Source organism: Mauremys reevesii, linkage group 1 (genome assembly GCF_016161935.1).
Source record: "Mauremys reevesii isolate NIE-2019 linkage group 1, ASM1616193v1, whole genome shotgun sequence".
In the NCBI taxonomy this organism is placed as follows: Eukaryota; Metazoa; Chordata; order Testudines; family Geoemydidae; genus Mauremys; species Mauremys reevesii.
The window spans coordinates 20,626,280-20,649,120 of record NC_052623.1 but is presented as its reverse complement, the minus strand read 5'-3'; the positions used below and the strand labels follow the sequence as shown (position 1 = coordinate 20,649,120).

At 53.1% G+C, this 22,841-nt stretch overlaps 1 protein-coding gene across 2 annotated transcripts in view; it reads right to left on the bottom strand.

Annotated features, from left to right (window-relative positions):
• CAPN5 (calpain 5) overlaps nucleotides 1–22,841 on the bottom strand; it is a 131,999-nt gene that overhangs the window by 7,387 nt on the left and 101,771 nt on the right. For both annotated transcript variants that reach the window (XM_039512069.1, XM_039512070.1), the window contains exons 4-11: nucleotides 16,892–17,100; nucleotides 12,662–12,854; nucleotides 10,229–10,422; nucleotides 8,893–8,970; nucleotides 5,933–6,128; nucleotides 4,691–4,813; nucleotides 3,573–3,769; nucleotides 2,688–2,809 (exon numbers count right to left, since the gene is read on the bottom strand). In XM_039512069.1, coding sequence (XP_039368003.1) covers nucleotides 2,688–2,809; nucleotides 3,573–3,769; nucleotides 4,691–4,813; nucleotides 5,933–6,128; nucleotides 8,893–8,970; nucleotides 10,229–10,422; nucleotides 12,662–12,854; nucleotides 16,892–17,100 — 1,312 coding nt within the window. The remainder of the gene's footprint in view (nucleotides 1–2,687; nucleotides 2,810–3,572; nucleotides 3,770–4,690; nucleotides 4,814–5,932; nucleotides 6,129–8,892; nucleotides 8,971–10,228; nucleotides 10,423–12,661; nucleotides 12,855–16,891; nucleotides 17,101–22,841) is intronic.

Sequence of the window (22,841 nt, the reverse complement as noted above, 5' to 3'; positions counted from 1 at the left end):
CTGGGGGAAAACCTTCCGACGACCGTGCCGACCCAACGGGTACCGCTGGGGGAAAACCTTCCGACGACCGTGCCGACCCGATGGGTACCGCTGGGGGAAAACCTTCCGACGACCGTGCCGACCCGACGGGTACCGCTAGGGGAAAAACCTTCTGACGACCGCACCAAACTGAGGGTACCGCTAGGGGAAAAAACTTCCGACCGTGCCAAACCGATGGGCACCGCTGGGGGAAAATCTTCCAACGACTGTGCCGAGCCGATGGGCACCGCTAGGGGGAAAACCTTCCAACGACTGTGCTGAGCCGATGGGCACCGCTAGGGGGAAAACCTTCCAACGACTGTGCCGAGCCGATGGGCACCGCTAGGGGGAAAACCTTCCAACGACTGTGCCGAGCCGATGGGCACCGCTGGGGGAAAACCTTCCAATGACCACACCAAGCCGATGGGCACCACTAGGGGAAAAACCTTCCGACGACCGTGCAGACCCGATGGGTATCACTAGGGGGAAACCTTCCGACGACTGTGCCGACCCGATGGGCACCGCTAGGGGGAAAACCTTCCGACGACCGTGCGGACCCGATGGGTATTGCTAGGGGGAAACCTTCCGACGACTGTGCACGCCTACTTGGAATTGACATGAGCAAGCACTCGAAGAAGAAATGAGGGTTACAGAATAGTTGGATTATTTCTTGGGGGCAACATGCGTCTTAGGGAGGAGCTTGAGTGCAGAGAGGGTGGTGGCTTGTGGCAAGGGTGACCAGATGTCCCGATTTTATAGGGACAGTGCCGATATTCGGGGCTTTTTCTCATATAGGTGCCTATTACCCCCCACTGCCTGTCCCAGTTTTTCACACTTGCTGTCTGGTCACTCTACTTGGGACAGGCATTCTGTACACTAGGGGGCGACACAGAGACGAGGCTGCAGATTGGAGTGGGAGGTGGGATGAGCAGGGGTGGAGGAGGGAGCAGGATTCTGTGAGGTCTTGAGGGTGAGGAGAAGAGTTTAAGCTAGACGTGATGGGTGGCAGGGGGAGGCTCAAGGATGGGCGTGTTACAAAGTCAGCCTGCCGGGCAAGGCAGATCATTGTAGCAGCTGTGCATTGGCTGGACTGGAAGGAGGTGTCCCGGGGGCAGGCCAGACACAGGGTGAAGCAATCTAGTCAGGGCCCGGGTGAGTGCGTGAGCTGCAGGGCCAGAGAAGAAGGATCCCGCATTAACCAACATTTCCCCGTTAGGAAGCAGGCCAATGTCCCCATGTTTGTAGTGGGGAATGAATCATTGTTTGAGGGCCAGAGCAGCCAGGCTGCAAGGTTAATGCTCTCACAAGAGACTTTGGTAACTGCCAAGGAAACACAGGCAGGTGTCAATGTTCCATCCAAGTGCACACTGGGAATGCTGAGGAACGAACCAATCCTCTTCCCAAGGCCAGAGACTGAACTTCCTCATCTCTTGTTCCCAGAGGAAACTTGGCAGTGATTTACCGCCCCCCTACTTTCCACTTCCCGGGGCTCCTTGCTTCCAGGATTAGAAACAGCTGCAGGATTTCGCAGCCATGTTTTCCAAACGCTTCTTTGGAAAGACCCATGAAAGCCTCATTTTCCACCAGCCAGAGCCAAATTCCACCCATAAATCGCTGCCCTCAAATGTCTGGGAAGGGTTGGGAGACAGGAGAGACACAATTGCCCTGGGAACCACCAACGCACATGAATTGCTGGCTGTGGAGGACATCTTGCTGCTGGTATTGCTCTGCCCTGATCTCAGTGATCTCACATGTAGTCAGAGGGCAGCATGCTTTGCGGCTTGAAGCCAGGGAATCAGAACAGCTGGAATACGGCAGGGAAATGCCATTCCAGAAGCTGCACCTGGCATCTTGGTGTAAAAGTCACCACCTTGCAGCCGCCTCATCACACTGTACCCGGGACCCGGTTCTTCAGAGCCAAGATCTCAGAGGGTGTAGAAGAGGCTCTGTCAATTGATTTCCTTTTCAAAAAGAGCACGTCGTTAGAACAGCAGCAGGGTACGTGATCCCAGAACACTGGTTATCCATGAAAACCAGAGCACAGGGAGGATGAGGAGAGAAGAGCCCTACACCCTATGATCCAGATGTCAGGCTGGATTCTCCGTTCACATCGTTGGAGTGGGAGGTGGGATGAGCAGGGGTCGAGGGGGGAGCAGGATTCTTTGAGGTCTTGAGGGTGAGGAGAAGAGTTTAAGCTAGACGTGATGGGTGGCAGGGAGAGGCTCAAGGATGGGCTTGTTACAAAGTCAGCCTGCTGGGCAAGGCAGATCATTGTAGCAGCTGTGCACTGGCTGGACTGGAAGGAGGTGTCCTGGGGGCCGTGGGCAGGCCAGATACAGGGTGAAGCAATCAAGTCAGGGCGCGGGTGAGTGCGTGAGCTGCAGGGCCAGAGAAGAAGGATCCCGCATTAACCAACATTTCCCTGTTAGGAAGCAGGCCCATGTCCCCGTGTTTGTAGTGGGGAATGAATCATTGTTTGAGGGCCAGAGCAGCCAGGCTGCAAGGTTAATGCTTTAGCATCTGTTGGATCATCAGCGTGTGCTGGAGGCCCTGGAACATGATCTGAAAACAAAGGACTTGGTCCTACTCGCCTTGTAACAAAACCAAAGCGCAACACTGGCTCCCCGTCCCTCAGCGAGTGCAGAACAAGCAATAAAATAAGCCCGCACCTCCTTGGGAATCCTGGTTCTTCAGCCCAGCTGCTGCCAGGACATGGACCTGGGACACCACTTGTGGATAGCCACACATTCCACTCCAGCAGGTGCGGGGAGGCTCATCCAAGGTCAGCTCTCTGCATGGGGGATCAAGAGCAAGGGAGACGTCATGTCAGACACGCCTGGGCTCCCAGAGCTCATGCCTCTTTCTAACAGCAGAGCCGTTGGCTCCGATTCTGGGAGTGCTCCGGGGCTGGCGGAATTTACACCTCCCTACCTACCTTCCTGGCCATTTTCCTTCTTTCTTGCAGAGAATAAAAAAGGGGTGAAAGAAAGTGCAAATTCTAGGGCAGGGTACATGTTAATTGTGGAGCAAGCTCCTTCTAGCTAGCTAGCTATTGTACTGACATGGTGCCCATCACCCGAGCCTGTGAGCACCTCCCCATCTTTAACATATTATCCTCTCAGTGAGATACTCTTCTCCCCATTTTACAGATGGGTCACTGAGGCACAGAGAGACTGGCTCACGGTCGCACAGGAAGTCTGTGGCAGAGCAGGGAACTGAAATTGGAATCCTAGGAACTCCCAAGCCCCCAGTTAGTGCCCTAACCACTGGGCCATTCTTCCCTTCCTCATTTGTTTTACTAAGAAACACCTTAGTTTGCACGTTGGGTCATTAATCCACTAGGTCGCCCAGTGATCATGAACATCTATCAGGTTCTGAAGCAGCTTGTGATCTGCAAATTCACCTGCAAAGTCACATTGTGCCAGAACACTCCTACAGCAGGCCTTTGCTGAGAGCTTCCTTCGGGCCAGGGCAGGGGTTGGGATCCGGGCCAGGGAGTTTACCCTGTTCCAGTTCGGCGCGTGACGCTGAGGATAAGAAGATGGGCTCCTTACCGGCAATCTGCAGGCACATCTGTGAAAACCCGGAGAAGGAACTCGCCCACGTGACCCGGGTCGAAGGTAGTTGGAATGATGACGTAGCGACCTTCCTTCAGGTCTGTCCTCAGGAAGATGCTCCGGGAGTTAATGTAGACGGAGGTGGCCACTTGCTGCTGCACAGTGTGCATCCTGTAATTCCGGTTCAGTTCAACCTGGGCATAGGTCACAACAGGATACTCAGCCCCTCCTTTCAACACCCATGGAATGACAGCCCCTTGTGTGGGTCCATCTGGAGGGACTGAACCCACCGTGTCCGGGTCTAGAAGCAGAAGCCTCTGCAGCTTGAGCTAAAGCATCAGCTCCAGTGGAGGCAGGAGCAGACTCAGAAACCGCTCTATGTGGTCTAGCTACTAGTGAGAGATGACGCACCACACCAGGTAGGTTACAGGGAGGTTCAGTGCTCGGGGTAACAGATCCCTTCTGCTTTGCTGGGTGTATGTGTATTTACTGCCCTACCTCTCTGAAAGCTCGCCCAGAGTCCCAATCTTTCTGATACTAACACCCTCGGTGCCCCCTCCTACCGCTTTCATGCTGGCAGGTATGACTAAGCCAGTGGCACCCAGTCATTTCCCACTCACTGCCGCATGGCCCAGGCCAGGCTTACAATGTAGGCACCTCCTCCACCATGTCTCCCCGCGGTGCTTTTTCTACTACAGGTCTTTGGTCCCTCCGACCTCAGGCCCAAGATCTGGTGACCACAGACCCTGTCTGGGCGATGCACTGTCTTCCCATGAGTATGAGTTCCTGACACCAGCGATCTGTGTCTGAGAGCCTGACACTAGTGGGCAGTGACACCGTGTGTGGGGTGCAATCCTACCCTCCCTGTGTGCTACCAGCTGCAGAGAGGGGAGGGGCCTAGTAACACCTTCAACTCAGCTGACCATGTCCCCTATAGTCATGGGGCAGCTTGACATTCCACCTATCCCCTACTTATGCACTGGGGAGCGCTACCAACAGCAGCGTTCCACCAGGGTCCTGCTCGGGTAGCGGGGGAAGCTTCCTCAGCCATCTGCCCCCTCTAATGCACCCAAGCAGCAAGCACTCAGGCCAACAATGCACATACTCCAGCTTACCTTCTGGATCTCAAACCCGATGGCCAAGTTCTCTCCTTTGCCCTCTTTGCGGCTGGTCCTCTTTGGTTTCTGCTGGATGCTGATGAGCACTTCGTCTTCTGCCTTTTTCACGTCAAACACGTACTAGAAGCAATGACACAGCCGAGAGAGGAAAGGTGAGAGTAAGGCGTGCCGATGGCGAGGGGGAGCCGGGAGAGAAGGGGTTAACTGTGCCAAGAGGGGTGCATGAGCTTTCTCACCTCTGGGTATAACCTGGGCCCAAATCCAGCAAGTGACCATGTGTTGAGTAGACTAAGCCTGATGTCTGGGACCAAATTTCATCCCAGAGACTCAATAACCAGCAGTCCAGGTCTGCTCAATCACTATCCCCTGTTGCTCTTTCCCTGCACTCCTTCCTACCCAGCCTCTCTGTCTTCCTTGGCCTGTGTCTGGGTTTACCACAGAATCGTACTCTACTCCCTCTGGCTACTTCACCCCATCCTAGCCTCTTGCTAGACTCTTTACACCATGGCAGGATCTCAGGGATTACTTACCCCCTGGATTTTCTGCTTGCCCCTGTCAGCCTCCCTCATCCCAGGAAATGACTGATGCCTCTTTCCCCTGCAGCCCCCTTGTGCTCTCAGACTCCTGGCTTTATAGTGCCCCAGCCATTACCCACTGGGCTTCACTCTTACTTAACCCTGCCCCTCCAACCCTGCACTTGTGTGGGGAGTTCAGCACCCACTCTGACCTGGCTCTGTCTGGGCAGGCCCAAGCATGGGTTGTACAGGATTTCTCCCACCTGTCCATCCTATCACTCTTGGATCTGAGCCCCGCACAGTTTGTAATGTATTTACCCTCACAGCACCCCTGTGCTATTATCCCCATTGTACAGATGGGGAACTGAGGTACAAAGGAGTCGGGCGGAGCAGAGACTTGAACCCAGGTCTAGTCTTAGGCTAGTGTTCTAACCACTGGACCATGCTTCCTCTCATTTCCAAAAGGCAGAGGGTTTGCTGTGCACAGACGTGTTTCCTTTGGTTTTGATGCACTGGCTAGCTCACAGCAAAGCTCTCAGCACCACAGACAAGCTCGTTACAGGTGGTTAACCCCAGGACAGCCCCATGGCTGGCTGCTCTGTTTAGGAGTCTGGCAGCCACTCCAGACTTTGACCTCCAATGGCCCAACTAGGCTCCTGTTACCCTGCCAGGCCTCAGGTCACTTCTGGCAGGTCCCCTTTATCACTCCTCTCTGCTGTCTCACCTGGGGGTTCTGCAGGAAGGTGGCTTTGTGGTTGATACAGCCTCCGGAGCGGTTCCTGAGGGGCTCGTCATGTCTTGTCCATGCCCCGCGCATCACCGCCTCCTCCCATGTCTTGTGGATGCTCAGGTGGGAGGTGTTTATGAGACGGCACTTGATGATGTCGGTGAAATATTTGCAGAAGTCTTCAAATGTCATCCTACGACAGGAAAGGGGTCATTGGCAGCGCTGAGCCTCGTGTGCCTACAGCTCACGTTGTGTGGCCAATACACTGCAAGCAGCCTGTGATCAGCTGTTATGTACTGGGTGCGTGATCCTGCCCTAGAGTGGCTACGGGACATGCTCTCAGAGAAAGCAATGAGAACAATCCTTTAGCTCAAGTGGCAGAGACTTGTGCTTTCTGGAGCTGAAGAAGCAGGGTTCTAGTCCTGTCTTCCCATGCATATGCGGGTGATTTATCTACTACTTGTGTCTGTTCTAGGTGGAACACCAGAAGGATTTGAACCCAGCATTTACAGAGCTAAGGCTGGATTTCCAAAGGTGTTTAAGGGAGTTCGGCACCCAAATCCCATTGAAAGACTCCTTTGAAAATCTCTACTTAAAAGTAGGGCTGTCAAGTGATTAAAAAAATTAATCGCACTGTTAAACAATAATAGAATACCATTTATTTCAATATTTTTGGGTGTTTTCTACATTTTCAAATAGATTGATTTAAATTACAACACAGAATTTTTTACTTTACTGGGAGATATTCCAATCTCCTAGAACTGGAAGGGACCTTGAAAGGTCATTGAGTCCAGCCCCCTGCCTTCACTAGCAGGACCAATTTTTGTCCCAGATCCCCAAGTGGCCCCCTCAAGGATTGAACTCATAACCCTGGGTTTAGCAGGCCAATGCTCAAGCCACTGAGCTATCCCTCTCCCCATCAAGTGTACAGTGCTCACTTTATATTTATTTTTTATTACAAATATTTGCACTTAAAAAACAAAAGAAATAGTATTTTTCAATTCACCTCATATAAGTACTGTAGTGCAATCTCTTTATTATGAAAGCTGAACTTACAAATATAGAATTATGTACAAAAAATAATTGCATTCAAAAATAAAACAATGTAAAACTTTAGAGCCTTCAAGTCCACTTTGTCCTACTTCTTGTTCAGCCAATTGCTCAGACAAACAAGATTGGTTACAATTTGCAGGAGATAATACTGCTCGCTTCTTGTTTACAATGTCACCTGAAAGTGAAAACAGGCGTTTGCATGGCACTGTTGTAGCCGGCGATGCAAGATATTTACATGCCAGATGCACTAAAGATTCCTATGCCACTTCATGCTCCAACCACCATTCCAGAGGACGTGTCCATGCTGATGACAGGTTTTGCTCAATAATGATCCAAAGCAGTGCGGATCGACGCATGTTCATTTTCATCATCTGAGTCAGATGCCACCAGCAGAAGGTTAATTTCCCTTTTTGGTGGTTCAGGTTCTGTAGTTTCTGCATCGGAGTGGTGCTCTTTTAAGACTTCTGACAGCATGTTCCACACCTCGTCCCTCTCAGATTTTGGAAGGCACTTCAGATTCTTAAACTTTGGATCGAGTGCTGTAGCTATCTTTAGAAATCTCACATTGGTACCTTCTTTGCATTTTGTCAGAGCTGCAGTGAAAGTGTTCTTAAAACGAACAACATGTGCTCGGTCTTCATCCAAGACTGCTATAACATGAAATAAATGGCAGAATGCGGGTAAAACAGAGCAGGAGACATACAATTCTCCCCCAAGGAGCTCAGTTACAAATTTAATTAATGCATTGCTTTTTTTAATGAGCGTCATCAACATGGAAGCATGTCCTCTGGAATGATGGCTGAAGCATGAAGAGGCATATGAATCTTTAGCACACCTGGCACATAAATATCTTGTGATGCCAGCAGGCACTTTGGCAGCAGTCCTTCACTCGCTCCGGGTCTTCGGTGGAACTCAAGGACCCGCCGCCAAAATGCTGCCGAAGACCCAGAGTGCCGCCGGGTGAGTAAAAATTAAAAAGGTGCCGGCGCGGGGCCCTCTTAGGCGCGGGGACCAATTCCGGGGAAATCGGCCTAAAGCCGGCCCTGGATGCCAGCTACAACAGTGCCATGCAAATGGCAGTTCTCACTTTCTGGTGACATTGTAAATAAGAAGCTGGCAGCATTATCTCTGGTAAATATAAACAAACTTTTTAGTCTTAGCGATTGGCTAAACAAGAAGTAGGACTGAGTGGACTTGTAGGCTCTAAAGTTTTACATTGTTTTGTTTCTGAGTGCAGCTATGTAACCAAGAAAAAAATCTACATTTGTAAGTTACACTTTCATGATAAAGAGATTGCACTAAAGTACTTGTATGAGGTGAACTGAAAAATACTATTTCTTTTGTTTATATTATTTTTATTACAAATATTTACACTGTTAAAATGATACAGTGAGCACTGCACACTTTGTATTCTGTGTTGTAATTGAAATCAATATATTTGAAAATGTAGAAAAACACCCAAAAATACTGACTACATTTCAATTGGTATTCTGTTACTTAACAGCGCGATTAAAACTGCAATTAATCATGATTAATTTTTTTGAGTTAATCGCATGAGTTAACTGCATTTAATTGACTGCCCTGTTTAAAAGCATGGGCTTCTATGGCTTGAGTGAAGGACTACAAGTGAAAAACCCCAAATGCGGACCAGCCACTAGGCGGCGACAAAGAGCCATATTCGCCTAGGGTTCCAGCCACACAGCGCTAATTCCACATGGTCTGACGCGTTCCCCTGAGGTTGTGAACCGGAGCCTTCACTGAAGCTTGTCTGGCATGGATTATTTTCAGACCTCCCTTGCTACATGCCGCGAGTCCCGTGCCAGTTCAATGGGAAATGGTTGGGTGGGAGTACTCAATCCACACAGCTCCCCCTTGACATTGTACAGAACCCAGCAGGGACTCACCAAAACTCCCCATCGTCGTCCACTGTCATCCCCAGCTTCTCTCTCTCGCTCTTGCTCACCTTCTGCCACTCCTCAGAGCTGCCAAGGGGAACAGAAGGGAATCGTTACTGAGCGGAAAAGGGGAGACATCCTGGGGTTCAGCTGTTTATTCAGCATGGGGGAATCTGCCCTGAGTGGGGGCCAGCACGAGGTCTGTGCATTACTTTAGCCACATTTGAGCCCTCCTGTGGAGCAAAGGGGATAGACAGCTGGATGGCATAACGCTCATGTAGCCCCTAGGCTGCTCTAGGTTACACTGGGGGCTAGTTCAACCCCCAAGGATCAGGGGAGTGGGTAAGTGGCTTTGATCTAACATTTCCCTCCCCTCCCTGTGTCCGGAGCAGAGCACACCTCAGCCAGACTGGGGATCTGGCCCACAGAGTTTGCAAACCCCACCAGCTGTGCCAGAGGAGCTTGCAAACTTGAACTTGCGCAGCCTGGCTGATGCACTTAGAGCAACCACCTCAAGCTCCACCCGTGGGGCTAACAGATTTCACGAGCAGCACGGCAGAGCTGCTTGGCTACCCCAGCAGGGCCAGATCCGTGGCTCCAGTGCCAGCCTCAGCAGCACAAAGCAGCTGGAAAGCTGCCTGGAAAGGGGCAGTGAAGTGGCAGCTGAGGTTCCCCATGACACAAAGTGTGTGTGGGGGGGGGGGGAGGGGGGAATAGATCTATGCTGCCTCTACATCATTTGCTCCCCCCACCTGCACGGAGGGGGCATCCGGGTGGGATGTGCCAGGGCAGAGCATACAATTCTCCCACAATTCTCACCAGCTCTAAGGTTCCTAGGGGTGCCGCAGGCTGAGTCCTACTGGGGGCCATCTTGCCTGGCCTTGGATTGGGGGAGCCAAAAGGTGACTTCAAGCCACCCTCTACTCCCTCCTTCAGCTGCGCTAGGTGTAAACAGGCAGAGGATCTGGCCCATAACACCCACTAGACCCTTGATGAACCGTATAAAGTCTGCTGGGCCCCAGGGAGAGTGTTCAGCGCTGCGCAATCCCATCACAAACAGCCCCTGAAGCAGCGCCCGGCCTCCTCAGGAAAAGGCCTGTATACATGGGTGTTGGAGAAGCCAAACTGCCCATTGCTTGGCTGAGACATCATGTGGCATCAGAAACATTTTCAAACAGCGAAGGGCTCCTGAGTTTCACCAGCTCCGGCACCCCTGGGAGACAGTCCAGCCCATCTGCCCATAACACCCCTCGTCACACCACAGGCCCCACAAACACACAGGATCTCGGCTGAGGAACACTGGTGGGTGGGTAGCTGGCAACCCCCTGGCCCCAGCTTTACTCACGTGTCGCTCCACGGGCCGTTCCACTCCCTCTCCCCCCAGGGGTTCCGCAGCCGGATCATATCCAGCTTCTCCGACTTGAAGAAGGCCAGCAGGCCGTGGCCCAGGCGGACTTTCCGCACGTCCGTCACGGCGTAGGCGTGTCCTTTGACGAGGCCGCAGCCCAGGCGGGCTTCCATGTCAGCTGCTGTGGTGGCCTGGCCAGGGAAAACACAAAGCAGAGCCACGGCTTTCAGCTCCAGAAAGGTTATCATAGAATCATAAGGGTTGGAAGGGACCTCAAGAGATCATCTAGTCCAACCCCCTGCTCAAAGCAGGACCCATCCCCAAATTGCCCCCTCAAGGATTGAACTCACAACCCTGGGTCTAGCAGGCTCAAACCACTTAGCTATCCCTCCTTCCTATGACAGTCTGTAGCACTATGTTCACCCTGTTTACAAAACTATAATGGATTTTGTACAAAGTAAGCCTTGTGAGGTATCATTTGAAAACCCATAATATGCTGTTTATTATTGTCCTGGTAAAATATGAGTCACAATATTAACATAAGAATGGCCATATTGGGTCAGACCAAAGGTCCATCTTGCCCAGTATCCTGTCTTCTGACAGTGGCCAATGCCAGGTGCCCCAGAGGGAATGAACAGAACAGGTAAACAAGTGATCCATCTCCTGTCGCCCATTCCCAGCTTCTGGCAACCAGAGGCTAGGGACACCATCCTGCCTAATAGCCATTGATGGACCTATCCTCCATGCATTTATCAAGGTCTTTTTTGAACCCTGTTATAGTCTTGGCCTTCACAACATCCTCTGGCAAAGAGTTCCACAGGTTGACTGTGTGTTGTATGAAGAAATACTTCCTTTTGTTTTTTTTTTAAACCTGCTGCCTATTAATTTCATTTGGTCACCCCCAGTTCTTGTGTTATGAGAAGGAGTAAATAACACTTCCTTATTTACTTTCCCCACACTAATCACGATTTCACAGACCTCTATCATATCCCCCCTTAGTCGTCTCTTTTCCAAGCTGAAAAGTCCCAGACTTATCAATCTCTCCTCATATGGAAGCTGTTCCATATCCCTAGTCATTTTTGTCACCCTTTACACTGTATGGAAAGTTATAAGACTCTACATTATCGAGACACATTCCAAGTTTAGAAAAGCAGGCACAAACCGGTTCCTCAGAGACAAAAGGCAAACTGACAGCTCAGCCAGGTGTCAACAAAATCAGATGGACTATCACCTGGTCAGGCAGCCATTCTTTGGCGGGAAAAAGAGTGTGAGTGAAAAATTTACATTTTGGCAAAGAAGCAGCTGGAAGTTCGCATCCCCACAGGCCTGCTGTCTCCTGCACCCCAGCCGGAAATGAACCCACAGATCCCCACCGCTCTGGGGGTCTCCAGAAGGCAAGAGGCCTCTGAACTCACTCCGGGACCTCCATTACCAGGGTCTCCCTAGCTGTGGCTGCCTCCCAGTCCACCCCTACCCCCCACACCGAGAGTTTTCCCCCAGTGTGGAGGTGCTTGCAGAAGGTAACACAGCTTGGGGCTGTAAGAACTTTTCCTAGCAGGTTGCATGTGGCTAGGGGGATGGAGAGATTTTACTTCTTTAGCCCTGTCCCTGTCCCTGCTCCCTCCCTGTGCAGGTCCCTAAAACCAGGGCGAGCCCCTCCATGGAATCCCAGGAAAATGGGGAGGGACGGTGCATGTGGATCCCAGGTAGAAGAGCTGCCCCATTACGATCGTCACGGGTCTGCAGCTCCAGAAGGCGGAGAGTGGGAAAGCCGAATGTCCTGCAGGGGGAAAGTGAGCGAAGGGAGATGCGTGCTGGCTATCAGGGAACGCTGACGCAGTCCGGCCCTGACACAGTCTCCTGAGGGAAGTGCTGGATGCCTCAGCACCCGAGACAGTTAAAACAGGACCAGGCTGGAGAATACACTGTAGGGAACACGCATTCGTTTGCAAAAAAGCAGGCGGGTGGCTAGATCCCGTACAGAGACTGTCCCTTCTCCAGGCTCTACGATCCCTGACGACATCAGGAGAGGGGTTCCGTTGTTACGGGCAAACCCAGGATGCACTAGCATCGCAGTGACCGAGTGACCATGTCCACAGCGGGTTGAAAGCCAACCGGCCCAGACGCACTGCAAATCAGCCCAACCTTGTAAACCAGCCCAGACGCACTGCAACAGGGACTCCGAAAATAAAATTCTCCCTTAAGTGTCTGCATCACCAAGGGGCCCAATGCTGATCTCCCTGGGGAAGATCAGGCATCACTCCGTCAGCAGAGAGAGCTAAAGCAGACTCACACTATCTACCTGGATTGTCAGCTCTTTAGGGCACGGACCATCCTTCCACTGTGTGTGTGCACAGAGCCCAGCTGATCCCTGACTGGGACCTCTCAGTGCCGCTACCAGACAAACCACAACAGCTGCACACGTCTTACTTTGATAGAGGAACTGATGAGCCCTCCCCGGTTGTGGACCTTCAGCACTCGCTCAAAGAGGAGATTTCGTTTGGCTTCGTCGTTAACATAGTTCCCTTCGAGCAGGTCAATGGGCTCAGAGACGCCGCCGGTAAAATCTACTAGTGCATCCGCTGTGTTGCCTCCATCTAGGGCCTCGTAGCACCCGGAGAGCCTGCAAGAGTGGGGGGAACGAAGACAGCACGTGTGGAGGTTAGCAGCAGTCACAGGGCTCTAGGAGAGAGTTGGAGCATCGTGCGTGCCCAATAATGCCCCCCAGATTGGGCTCTGACAGCATTTCCAGGACTGGGTGAGCCTCGACTGGTTTGTGTATTAAACAGGGGTGGACAAGCGGCTTTTCACGGTGACTGTCCCTCTTCCCGCCTCCTTATCTCTGCCCCCGGTTAAAAAGACAAAGCAAACCCCAAACCACACACACATAGCTAACAAAGCTGGGCCCATCCTTCATCAGATTTGTTGGCTTGCAGGTTGTTTCCCTACCCACTCCCCATTGCAAGGACTGTCTTCCCCAATGGGGCCCCGATCCCAAGGATGCTACCCTACTAAAATAATAAGTCATAAAGAAGAGCCACCAACCACCACCAAATCTTCATGAAAATCTCCGGCCAAAACTTTCCTGAGGTTAAGAGGTTTGATGGACTTCCCTCCCCTTGGATTTCTCATGAGCAGGGACAGGAAATGCTGAATGATTCTTCCCACCCGATTTCTGACTCAAGCAGAAGTGAGGAGCATCAGAAATCTCTCTGTGTGGCCAGCCCTGCACGAGTTTGGATAAGCAGCAGCGTTTGGTCTTTATCTGAACTGAAGCCATGGGCCAAGATTCTCCTCCTGGCCACCATTCCCCTGTAATTAATAGCAGCAAATGGTTGTGGGGTTTAAGGCACGGGAGTGGGGTCCCTAGACCTAGGCTCTATCCTCAGCTACGCCTCAAACTTCCTCAAACCACCCAGCAAGACATGTAGGCCAATGCTGAACGCAGCGGGAGTCGTGGTTGCTCTGAAACTCAGGATGATCATGTAGGTGCTTAACGTCAGGCATGCAAGTTGGAAAATATTGTCCTTAATCTCTGTGGACCTGTTTCAGTGCCTGTAAATTGAAGACACTAAAACTTACATTGCAGGGGGGTTTGGTGAGATTTCACTTGTTCGTCGCTTTGAGAGCTCGGGACGGAAGGTGAAAAGCACAATTATTACGTTCGTTGTTGTCAAACACAGCACAGGGCTGTTCCACACGTTCAGTTCTACGGGAGCGTTTTCTCCCCTCACAAGGAATCTTGATCAAAAGCTGGTAACAGCTGGAGCGGACTGAAAGATGTAATTTCACTTCCTAGGGGCTCCCCCAAATGCTGCCTGGTTTTGATCCAGATGGATATATGTCCCATCTGAACTTCTCTAGCCAAAACCTCAATGAAATATCACACAGAACTGCTGAGCAGCCCCTGCTTCCATGCAGAAAACTTGGGAAACCACAAATTTTGCCCCATTTGGACACAAAACCTTAAAATCACGCAGGGTGCATGACGAACAATCTGGACATAATGACGAAGTCTTGGGATGAGCCAGGCCTCAGTTCCGAGTTTGTGATGGCGAACACCACCAGAGAAGGTTTATCGGTAGCATTTCAACAGGCACTGGGGGAGCATTTCATTTTCATACCAAGCAGGGATGTAGTCATGGGCAGGCCTGGGTGGGCTGCGGCCCACACACTTAGCATATAGGCCCACCCAAATCAGGGCCGGAGCCCCCCAAATCCACAGACTGGGACTCCCGGACCCTGGCTCAGTGTCCAGCCATGTCCCTCTCCTGCCGGTGCCACATGCTGCTGCCCCAATCTCCAGAGTCCCAGCTAGGGGTGTGCCTCGTGGAGGCGGGTCTGAGCCAGTGGCGAATTAGCCACTGGGCCAATGGGCCGTGCCCAGGGGCCCTGGCCAATTGTGGGGCCCTGGCAAAATGGTCACCCCCACAGCAGGGGAGCAGGGCTGGGGTGCTCCTGCTGGGGAGCGGGGCAAGCCCCCACGCCCTGACCCTGCTCCCTGGCAGAAGCGCTGGGAGGGTGGAGCAGGGCAAGTCCCCATGCCCAGCCCCATTTCCTGACAGGAGCACGGGGGAGACTGCAGGCGGAAGGGATGGGGAGGGGCCCCCACTTGTCCTGGCCCAGGGTCCCACAAAATCATAATCCGCCTCTGGCACCAGGGGGGAAGGTGACCCCCGTGTCATTGCCACCCACCCAGTTTTCCTGTCCTAGCTACATCACTGATACCAAGGAGGGGAAAATTCAGTGGTGGGGCCAATGGACAGGTGACAGCGTCAGAATTCACAGTGCTGGGGCACTCCAGACACTCCAGCCCCCAAATGACTTGGACCCTCTAGCTGGGCAAGCTTTGAGCAGATAGCGGAGATGATGTTAACTTAACGTGGCAGTAAGAAGAACAGACTTCCCGGCTTGTGCACTAGCAAGTCCCCGAATGGACGAGCCAGGAGGCTATTGGGAGAGTGGCCTGCTGTTTCCTTCTTAGCCGGAACGAAGATGCTGGTAACCATCTGTGTCTGGGAAATGGGAGTGGTGGTGGTGGGGAGACAGCAGTTTTCATCCTGTGTCTAAGCCTGGAGTCCCCAGCTCCCTGGGCTAGTGTCAGGCCTCCCAGCTAAAAGGAGCCGTTCGCTGACAAGCCCAGGAAACTGGAGCCTCTGGGCCTGAGTTTGATCTCACTTACACTGGTGTGCAGCAGGAGTAATGGCCGAAGCCAAAGGGGTGATACCGACGCAGAGTGCAGATGTGGAGAGAACTGAGGAACTCACTCTCTGTTCAAGGGAGAAACCATTACACGGAAAGCAAAACTCTGGGCTAAGTGCGTGTGATGGCAAACTCCAGGGGATGTAAAGGCTCTGCTCTGGTCTGCAACCTTGCACGGAGATCTCTTGCAGGAAGTTCCAGGTGATTTCAGGGAGGTGGGGCAAGCAGGACGGGGAGCAGTAGCACACATATGGCACCAGCTGCTTTCAGCACGTCGAGGAGAGGCCATCCAGACTTTCTCGAGCGCTGGGTGTCCCCGTATCCACTGCAGGAGGGTCCCGATCAGGATTAGCATGCGGCTAGGATTCAGTGCGAGGCCACGTTAGGGCTAGGTCTCAGGTTTGGATTTGTCACAGCGGAGCTGACGAGGATGCTGCCATGCTGACGGTGTCACGAGCTCAGCAGTTCTCCTGAGATTTTGGCTGCATTCAAGGCTATCATGGGAAACAGCCCCCTGCCCACTTTTTAGACCTAACCTGGAACCAGAACTGGGAAGAGTGGGTATGGATGTGGGGGCTTGACTGGAAAATGCTCCCCACTCCTTTCTGAAATTCAGAGGGACTCCACTAAGTTCCACTAAATGTCCATTAAAATAGTTCCAAACTTTTAGCAAGCTCACCCACTCCAGGGAAGATGACAATCATCCTCCACCCAGTGCCTCCCTTCGCCAGGGATAGATACAGAACTTTACAAAGTAAGGACCCATGATCAGTAATAATCATACCTAGCGTTTATACATAGGGTTGTCAGGTGTCCAGTTTTTTACCAGAAAGGCTGGTCAAAAAGCGACCTGGCAGTGTCCGGTCAGGTGTGCTGACTGGACACCAAAAGTGTGGTTACTGTGGACTGCAGGGGAGGTGTTGGGTCATCAACCCTTGCCAGCCCCTGCTGCCTCCTACCTGCATCTCGTGGGCAGGCAGACTGCAGGCTGCAGCTCCTGTCCAGCCTGGGAGCAGAGGGAGCCCAGCTGGGGGAGGAAGCAGGAGAGGATCTAGTGAGGAGAGAGCAGGAGGGGCGGGGGGAGAGCAGCGAGCAATGTGGGGGGGAAGGGAGAAGTCAGCAGGGGCAGGGTCTTGGGGGAAGAGGCAGGGCAGGGCAGTTCGGTTTTCAGAAATTAGAAAGTTGGCAACCCTTTTTATATGGCATTTGTCGTCTGCAGATCTCAAAGCACGTCAGTATTATCATTCCCATTATGCTGATGGGACAAACGGGCACAGAGAAGGACTTGCCCAAAGTCAACCAGCAGGCCTGTGGCAGAGCCAGGACTCAAACCTAGGGCTTCCAAGTCCCAGTCCAGTGCTCAGTCCACGAGGCCACACTGCTTCCCATAGAGATAAATACACAGAGCAACAGGCAGGGCTGCAGTTCGGCCTCAGCGGCGACTGCTCGTATACCTACTTGGCATAGGCCTTCTCCACCAGGGCACACCAGAACTCGTTCTTGGCGTTGGAATGGCAGTAGATGAGCTGGTTGTGAAGTGTCGGCAGCCGGTCGTCTATCACTACGTCCACCCAGTCGCCGAATCGCCAGAACTGGAAGTGGAAAATCCCAGCATAGTTCTCTGGTTTTTCGGCATTCCACTCCTGTTCCTTCCAGTCTGGGATGACCTGTGTTAGTTGGGGGAACAACGGATTATTCACTTGTCCTGGAAAAGAAACTCCTCCCTCCAGCACTAATGCAGGGAATATTAGAGTGTCGTGGAGCCGGTTAGAAACGAGGGGTCTGCTTCAATGGTTCTCCTAGCCCAATATCCCATCTCTGCTATTGGCCAATAATAGCGGCTTCAGAGGAAGGGCAAAGCACCCGGCAAACAAGCCTGACTGGTGTACGGGGCCTGCAGCAGTTTAACACTAAACAGGTTGAAATGCAGTTACATTGACACAGGTGGATGTAAGAAAATGGCATCTTCTTAGGTCCCACTGGGCATGACTCTGACGTGACCTGTTGACTTTAGTGCTGATTTACATTGGGGGAGGTGAGAGGAGAATCGGACCCTCTATGTCTAGAGTCCGAGGTGCGCACATTACTGACTGCAACAGAGCAGCAGAATTCATCTCATGAGCCCCCCTGATAGCAGGTGCTAGGACTCCAGGGTCGGCTTATTCACTCACCAGGTACTAGAGAAGCGGGGACTGTTGGGCCTGGGCCAGAAGAGATTCTGTAGGGGACAAGTCAAGGTAGGGGAGAAAGCTTAGGCCGAGGCCTTGTTATTTGTACTGTCAGTTAAGCTGTATAGGGACAACAGGCTGACTTGACTGGTGAACTCCACCAGCTCAGACTTCCATTAACCCTGAAGCACCAGCACTGCTAGAGCAGAGACAGATGTTGCCTGTTTATCCTCAGCAAAATTGTCGGCTCAATTCCAAATGCAAAATCCTTCCAACTGGTGATGACGTTTGAGCTGGTGACAGCCCGTCTAGAGCTCAGACGCCAGCTAGGCCTTGTGGTGCTGGCAGTTTTGACTTGTACCCTGAGGTCACAGAAGGGTCAAACACTGAAGCCACCAGCATCTAGTGTAATTCCGCTGGTTTCGCTGCCATTGCTCCCGATTGACAGGGTGGGAGCAGAATCAGGCCTAGGCTGCCTCAGTGCTGCTTCACTTGGCCTGTGATGGGCAAATTCCCTTCCCAGTGACACAGGCAGGAGAAGCGAAGTGGGAGGAAGCCTCCTGGGGGATGGGGAGGAAGAGGAGAACCTCCGGAAAAATGCTGAACGGGAATGAACAGGCAGAAAATACTCTGCGAGGAAACAACGTCACCATAGGCAACTTCTTAATAAGGGATGGCACTAGAGGAGACCTCAGAATCCCCCAGTTTGAAGTACAATTTCCTCTGATCTTCACCAGGCCCGAAACAAGATTGTTGGTGACGCTGATGCATGTAGCACAGGAATTGCTGAAGAGAGTTGATGGGCCTGGCGAGGCAGGCACCCAGCTCGCCTCTGAGTCGGCCTGGAGGAAAGAGAGGGTGACCTACTGTGAACTGAACCCCCATGAGCCATTTCAGGGAGATTCATCTGAAGCCCAAACAGCCCGGCAGGCGGGCTGGGAAATGCCCCCCGCAAAACTCCAGCTCGGCGGCAAACCATCTCTTGGAAGCTAAAGCCAGCAAGAGCCTTGCTTTGTGGATTTATTTACTGAACCGTCTTCCAAAGTCACATCAGCTAAACTGGAGAAAGGTCCCCATGTCTGAACAAGAATGTCCCTACTCACATTCACCCCTTACCTCACAGACGAGTTACCAAGGGATCTCACAACCAGCATAATGTCCCATGGAAACAAGCCCTAAATAAGGATGTTCCTCTGGTTGTGCCCTGGGAAGGCTGGGATCTCCCTTTGTGGCAGGGAGCACCAAAGCCTCCACAGAGCAGCTCCGCAGCCACAGCACACGCTGGGTGCTTGTGTGGGAAGATTCCTCCCTCTTCCCGTGCATCAACTCAGCCTAGCTATTTGCTCCGGGTGCCAGCCTGAAGCTGTGGCCCTTGGCAATGACCCTCTCCACAGAATTCATTTTAGTTTCCATGCTACAGTGGGCACCATCCAAATCATGGCCTGTACCATTCCTGATAGTTAAAGGTACATCAAGATATTAATTATGCCTTCAGTACCACACCATGCCAGCGCAGCTCGCTGCAGTACAGCAGTTCACCGCAGTACCACGCCCCGCCAGTGCAGCTCGCTGCAGCACCATACCCCACCAGCACAGCTCACTGCAGTACCACACCCCACCAGTGCAGCTCGCTGCAGTACCCTACCCCGCTGCAGTACCACACCCTGCCAGCGCAGCTCGCTGCAGTACCACACCCCACCAGCGCAGCTCGCTGCAGTACCACACCCCGCCAGCGCAGCTCGCTGCAGTACCCTACCCCGCTGCAGTACCACACCCCGCCAGCGCAGCTCGCTGCAGTACCCTACCCCGCTGCAGTACCACACCCTGCCAGCGCAGCTCGCTGCAGTACCACACCCCACCAGCGCAGCTCGCTGCAGTACCATACCCCACCAGCACAGCTCACTGCAGTACCACACCCCGCCAGCACAGCTCGCTGCAGTACCCTACCCCGCTGCAGTACCACACCCCGCCAGCGCAGCTCGCTGCAGTACCATACCCTGCTGCAGTACAACACCCCGTCAGTACAGCTTGCCGCAGTACCACACCCCACCAGCACAGCTCGCTGCAGTACCATACTCCGCTGCAGTACCACACCCCACCAGCGCAGCTCACTGCAGTACCAAACCCCACCAGCGCAGCTCGCTGCAGTACCATGCCCCACCAGCGCTGCTCGCTGCAGTACCATGCCCCACCAGTGCCGCTCGCTGCAGTACCATACCCTGCTGCAGTACCACACGCCGCCCGTGCAGCTCGCTGCAGTACCACACCCCAGCAGCGCAGCTCGCTGCAGTACCATGCCCCACCAGTGCCGCTCGCTGCAGTACCATACCCTGCTGCAGTACCACACCCCGCCAGTGCAGCTCGCTGCAGTACCCTACCCCGCTGCAGTACCACACCCCGCCAGCGCAGCTCGCCGCAATACCACGCTCCGCCAGTGCAGCTCGCTGCAGTACCATACCCCACTGCAGTACCACACCCCGCCAGCATAGCTTGCTGCAGTACTATACCCTGCTGCAGTACCATGTCCCGCCAGCGCAGCTCGCCGCAGTACCACGCCCTGCAAGCGCAGCTCACTGCAGTACCACACCCCGCCAGCGCAGCTCGCCGCACTACCGCGCCCCACCAGCACAGCTCACTGCAGTACCATACCCCACCAGTGCAGCTCGCCGCAGTACCATGTCCCGGCAGCGCAGCTCGCCACAGTACCGCGCCCCACCAGCACAGCTCACTGCAGTACCACGCCCTGGCAGCGCAGCTCGCCGCAGTACCATGCCCCGGCAGCACAGCTCGCCACAGTACCACGCCCTGGCAGCGCAGCTCACTGCAGTACCACACCCTGGCAGTGCAGCTCGCTCCCTGAAGTGGTTCTGATCAATAGAAACTGAACAGAGAGAGCCCTGAGAATGAGTCACTCTCTGGAGGGTTTTGAGATTTCCATGAGCAGTTAGTGTCAGTGAAGACATCTGCGCTCCCTCTGGGAAGCTGCCAGCAACGGATTACAGAGCACTCAAACCCACCTCCCCATCGAGTCGCTCCTGACTGCAGATCACACTAATTAATCATCCTATTGGGCCATTGTGTTAATCAACTCACTATTCATGCAGGACTGTGAGTCATTAAAACATTTCTTCCAGGTGGCTTCCCAGCCAGGGTTTAACACAGCCATGCCCAGAGCCCGTAGCCCGAGAGCTCTCGAGAAATCTCAGGAGCCCAACATCTCCACATAAAGCCCTTTATTCGGAAAGGCTGGTGAAAATGCCCTGCACCACAGACATCAATGGGAGCAGTGTGGGAGCCGCAGAGACCAGCAGCAGCATTGCAAACTCTCTGTGCAGCCTCACCAATGTGTCTCCCCAGCCTGTTGGGTCCTTGGTCTCACTGCATTGATTCCCAAGGGGTTAGTGAGCTGGATCCTAGGCTGACACCACCAACTCCTTGCACCCGGGGCCCAGAACCGCTGTTAAGTGATGAGGGCTGTTGTTCACAACTGCCTTGGGCTGGGCTTGGCTTGACCTGAGATACAGGCTCTGAACCCCAGAAAACAGTGCTTAGCTGGGCAGGAGGTTGAGGGTTGTAGTGTCCCCTAGAGGTTCCAATCAAGATCCCCCTTGTGCTAGGTGCTGTACATACACATAGTGGGAGATGGTCCCTGCCCTGAACAGCTGACAAGATGAAGGATGGGAGGGGAAACTGAGGCACAGAGAGGTGATGTGACTTGCCCAAGGTCACACAGGAAGCCTGTGGCAGAGCAGGGAGAAGAACTTAGATCTCCCAAGTCTCTGCCCAATGCCTTAGAGTGCCAGCTCATCCCTCCTCTCAGAGCAGCACTAGCTATGGACTTAGAAGTAGCTTGTGGGTTTTACACCGTTCCTCATAGAAGGGGCACTGCAGCGTGCCATTATAATAATGAAAACACCGATCTCATATACAGGGCTTCTGATCCATAGATTTCAAAGCACTTTACAAAGGAGGTCAGCATCATTGTCCCTATATGTCGATGGGGAAACTGAGGCACAGGGCAGTGACATCCAAGACCACCCAGCAGGCCAGTGGCAGAGATGGACTAGCACCCAGCTTGCCCAAGTCCCAGCCCAGTGCTCTACTCATCAGGCCACACTGCCTTCCTCTCTTCCAGACGCTAAGTGGGTGCCCCCAAAGCCCCAATTCCTCAGGAGGAACAGAGGCCCAAGCCAACGTTAAGGATCACTCATGGCAGGATACACTGAGCTATAGTAGATTCACTCTGAGCAGCTCTAGCCTGTAATCACAAGGCTTCAAGGAGCTGACTTCAATTTCACTTTGCTGTAGAGAATCCCCAGGAGCTCCTCTGGCAAACTTCAAATGAAGGCAGAAACCACACCAGAAATGACTAGTTGTGGTCAAGGAAAAAGGCAAAGTCATTCAATATCACCTTGAAAGCCCATTAGCAACCAATCAAACAGGAACAGAGGGCAAGAGGGGAAATTGACACGCAGCTAATGAAGCTACAGCTAAGTAGTGTCAGAAAGACAGCGATATTTGTGCCATTAGCTGCCATGGGTGCAGGAGGGACATGTACTAATGAGGGCAAAGCAGCCGTAATTTAAGCATCAAGCAGATTAAGATGAGGGAATAGCCACAGGACTGTAAATGGAGCCACTGCTTTCAGGCCGTGATTCAGGAAAGCGTCCCTATTCAGGACAGCATTCAAACATGGGCATAAAGTTGAGCAAGTACTGAAGTGTCTTCCTGAACTGGGGCCTTAAACCCTCTGTCCTAATACCACAGGTCATTCCCAGCTGGTACTGGGCAGGAAAGCAGCCAGCTGAGACTTCTGCTTTTTGGCTAATTCCAGTTCTAGTGTCTCTTCATCCTTCTCTTCACCCAATCCTTTCTTGCCTCTTTCCTGTCTCTCCCCTTTCCACCTGTTGCTTCCTGTCTGACACAGAGAGCGTAAGCCAGAGGTGGGCAAACTACGGTGGCCTGTGGGACCGTCCTGCCCGGCTCCTGAGCTCCCGGTCAGGGAGGCTAGCCCCCGGCCTCTCCCCTGCTGTCCTCCCTCCCTGCAGCCACACCGCCACATGGGCAGCGCTCTGGGTGGCGGGGCTGTGCGCTCCTGCAGAGGAGTGCAGCAGCGTGTCTGGCTCCGGTCAGGTGGCACAGCTGCCAGAGAGGCATGGTAAGGGGGTTGGATAAAGGGCAGAGGTCCTGGGGGGCAGTCAGGGGACAGGGAGCGGTTGGATGGGGCAGAAGTTCGGGGG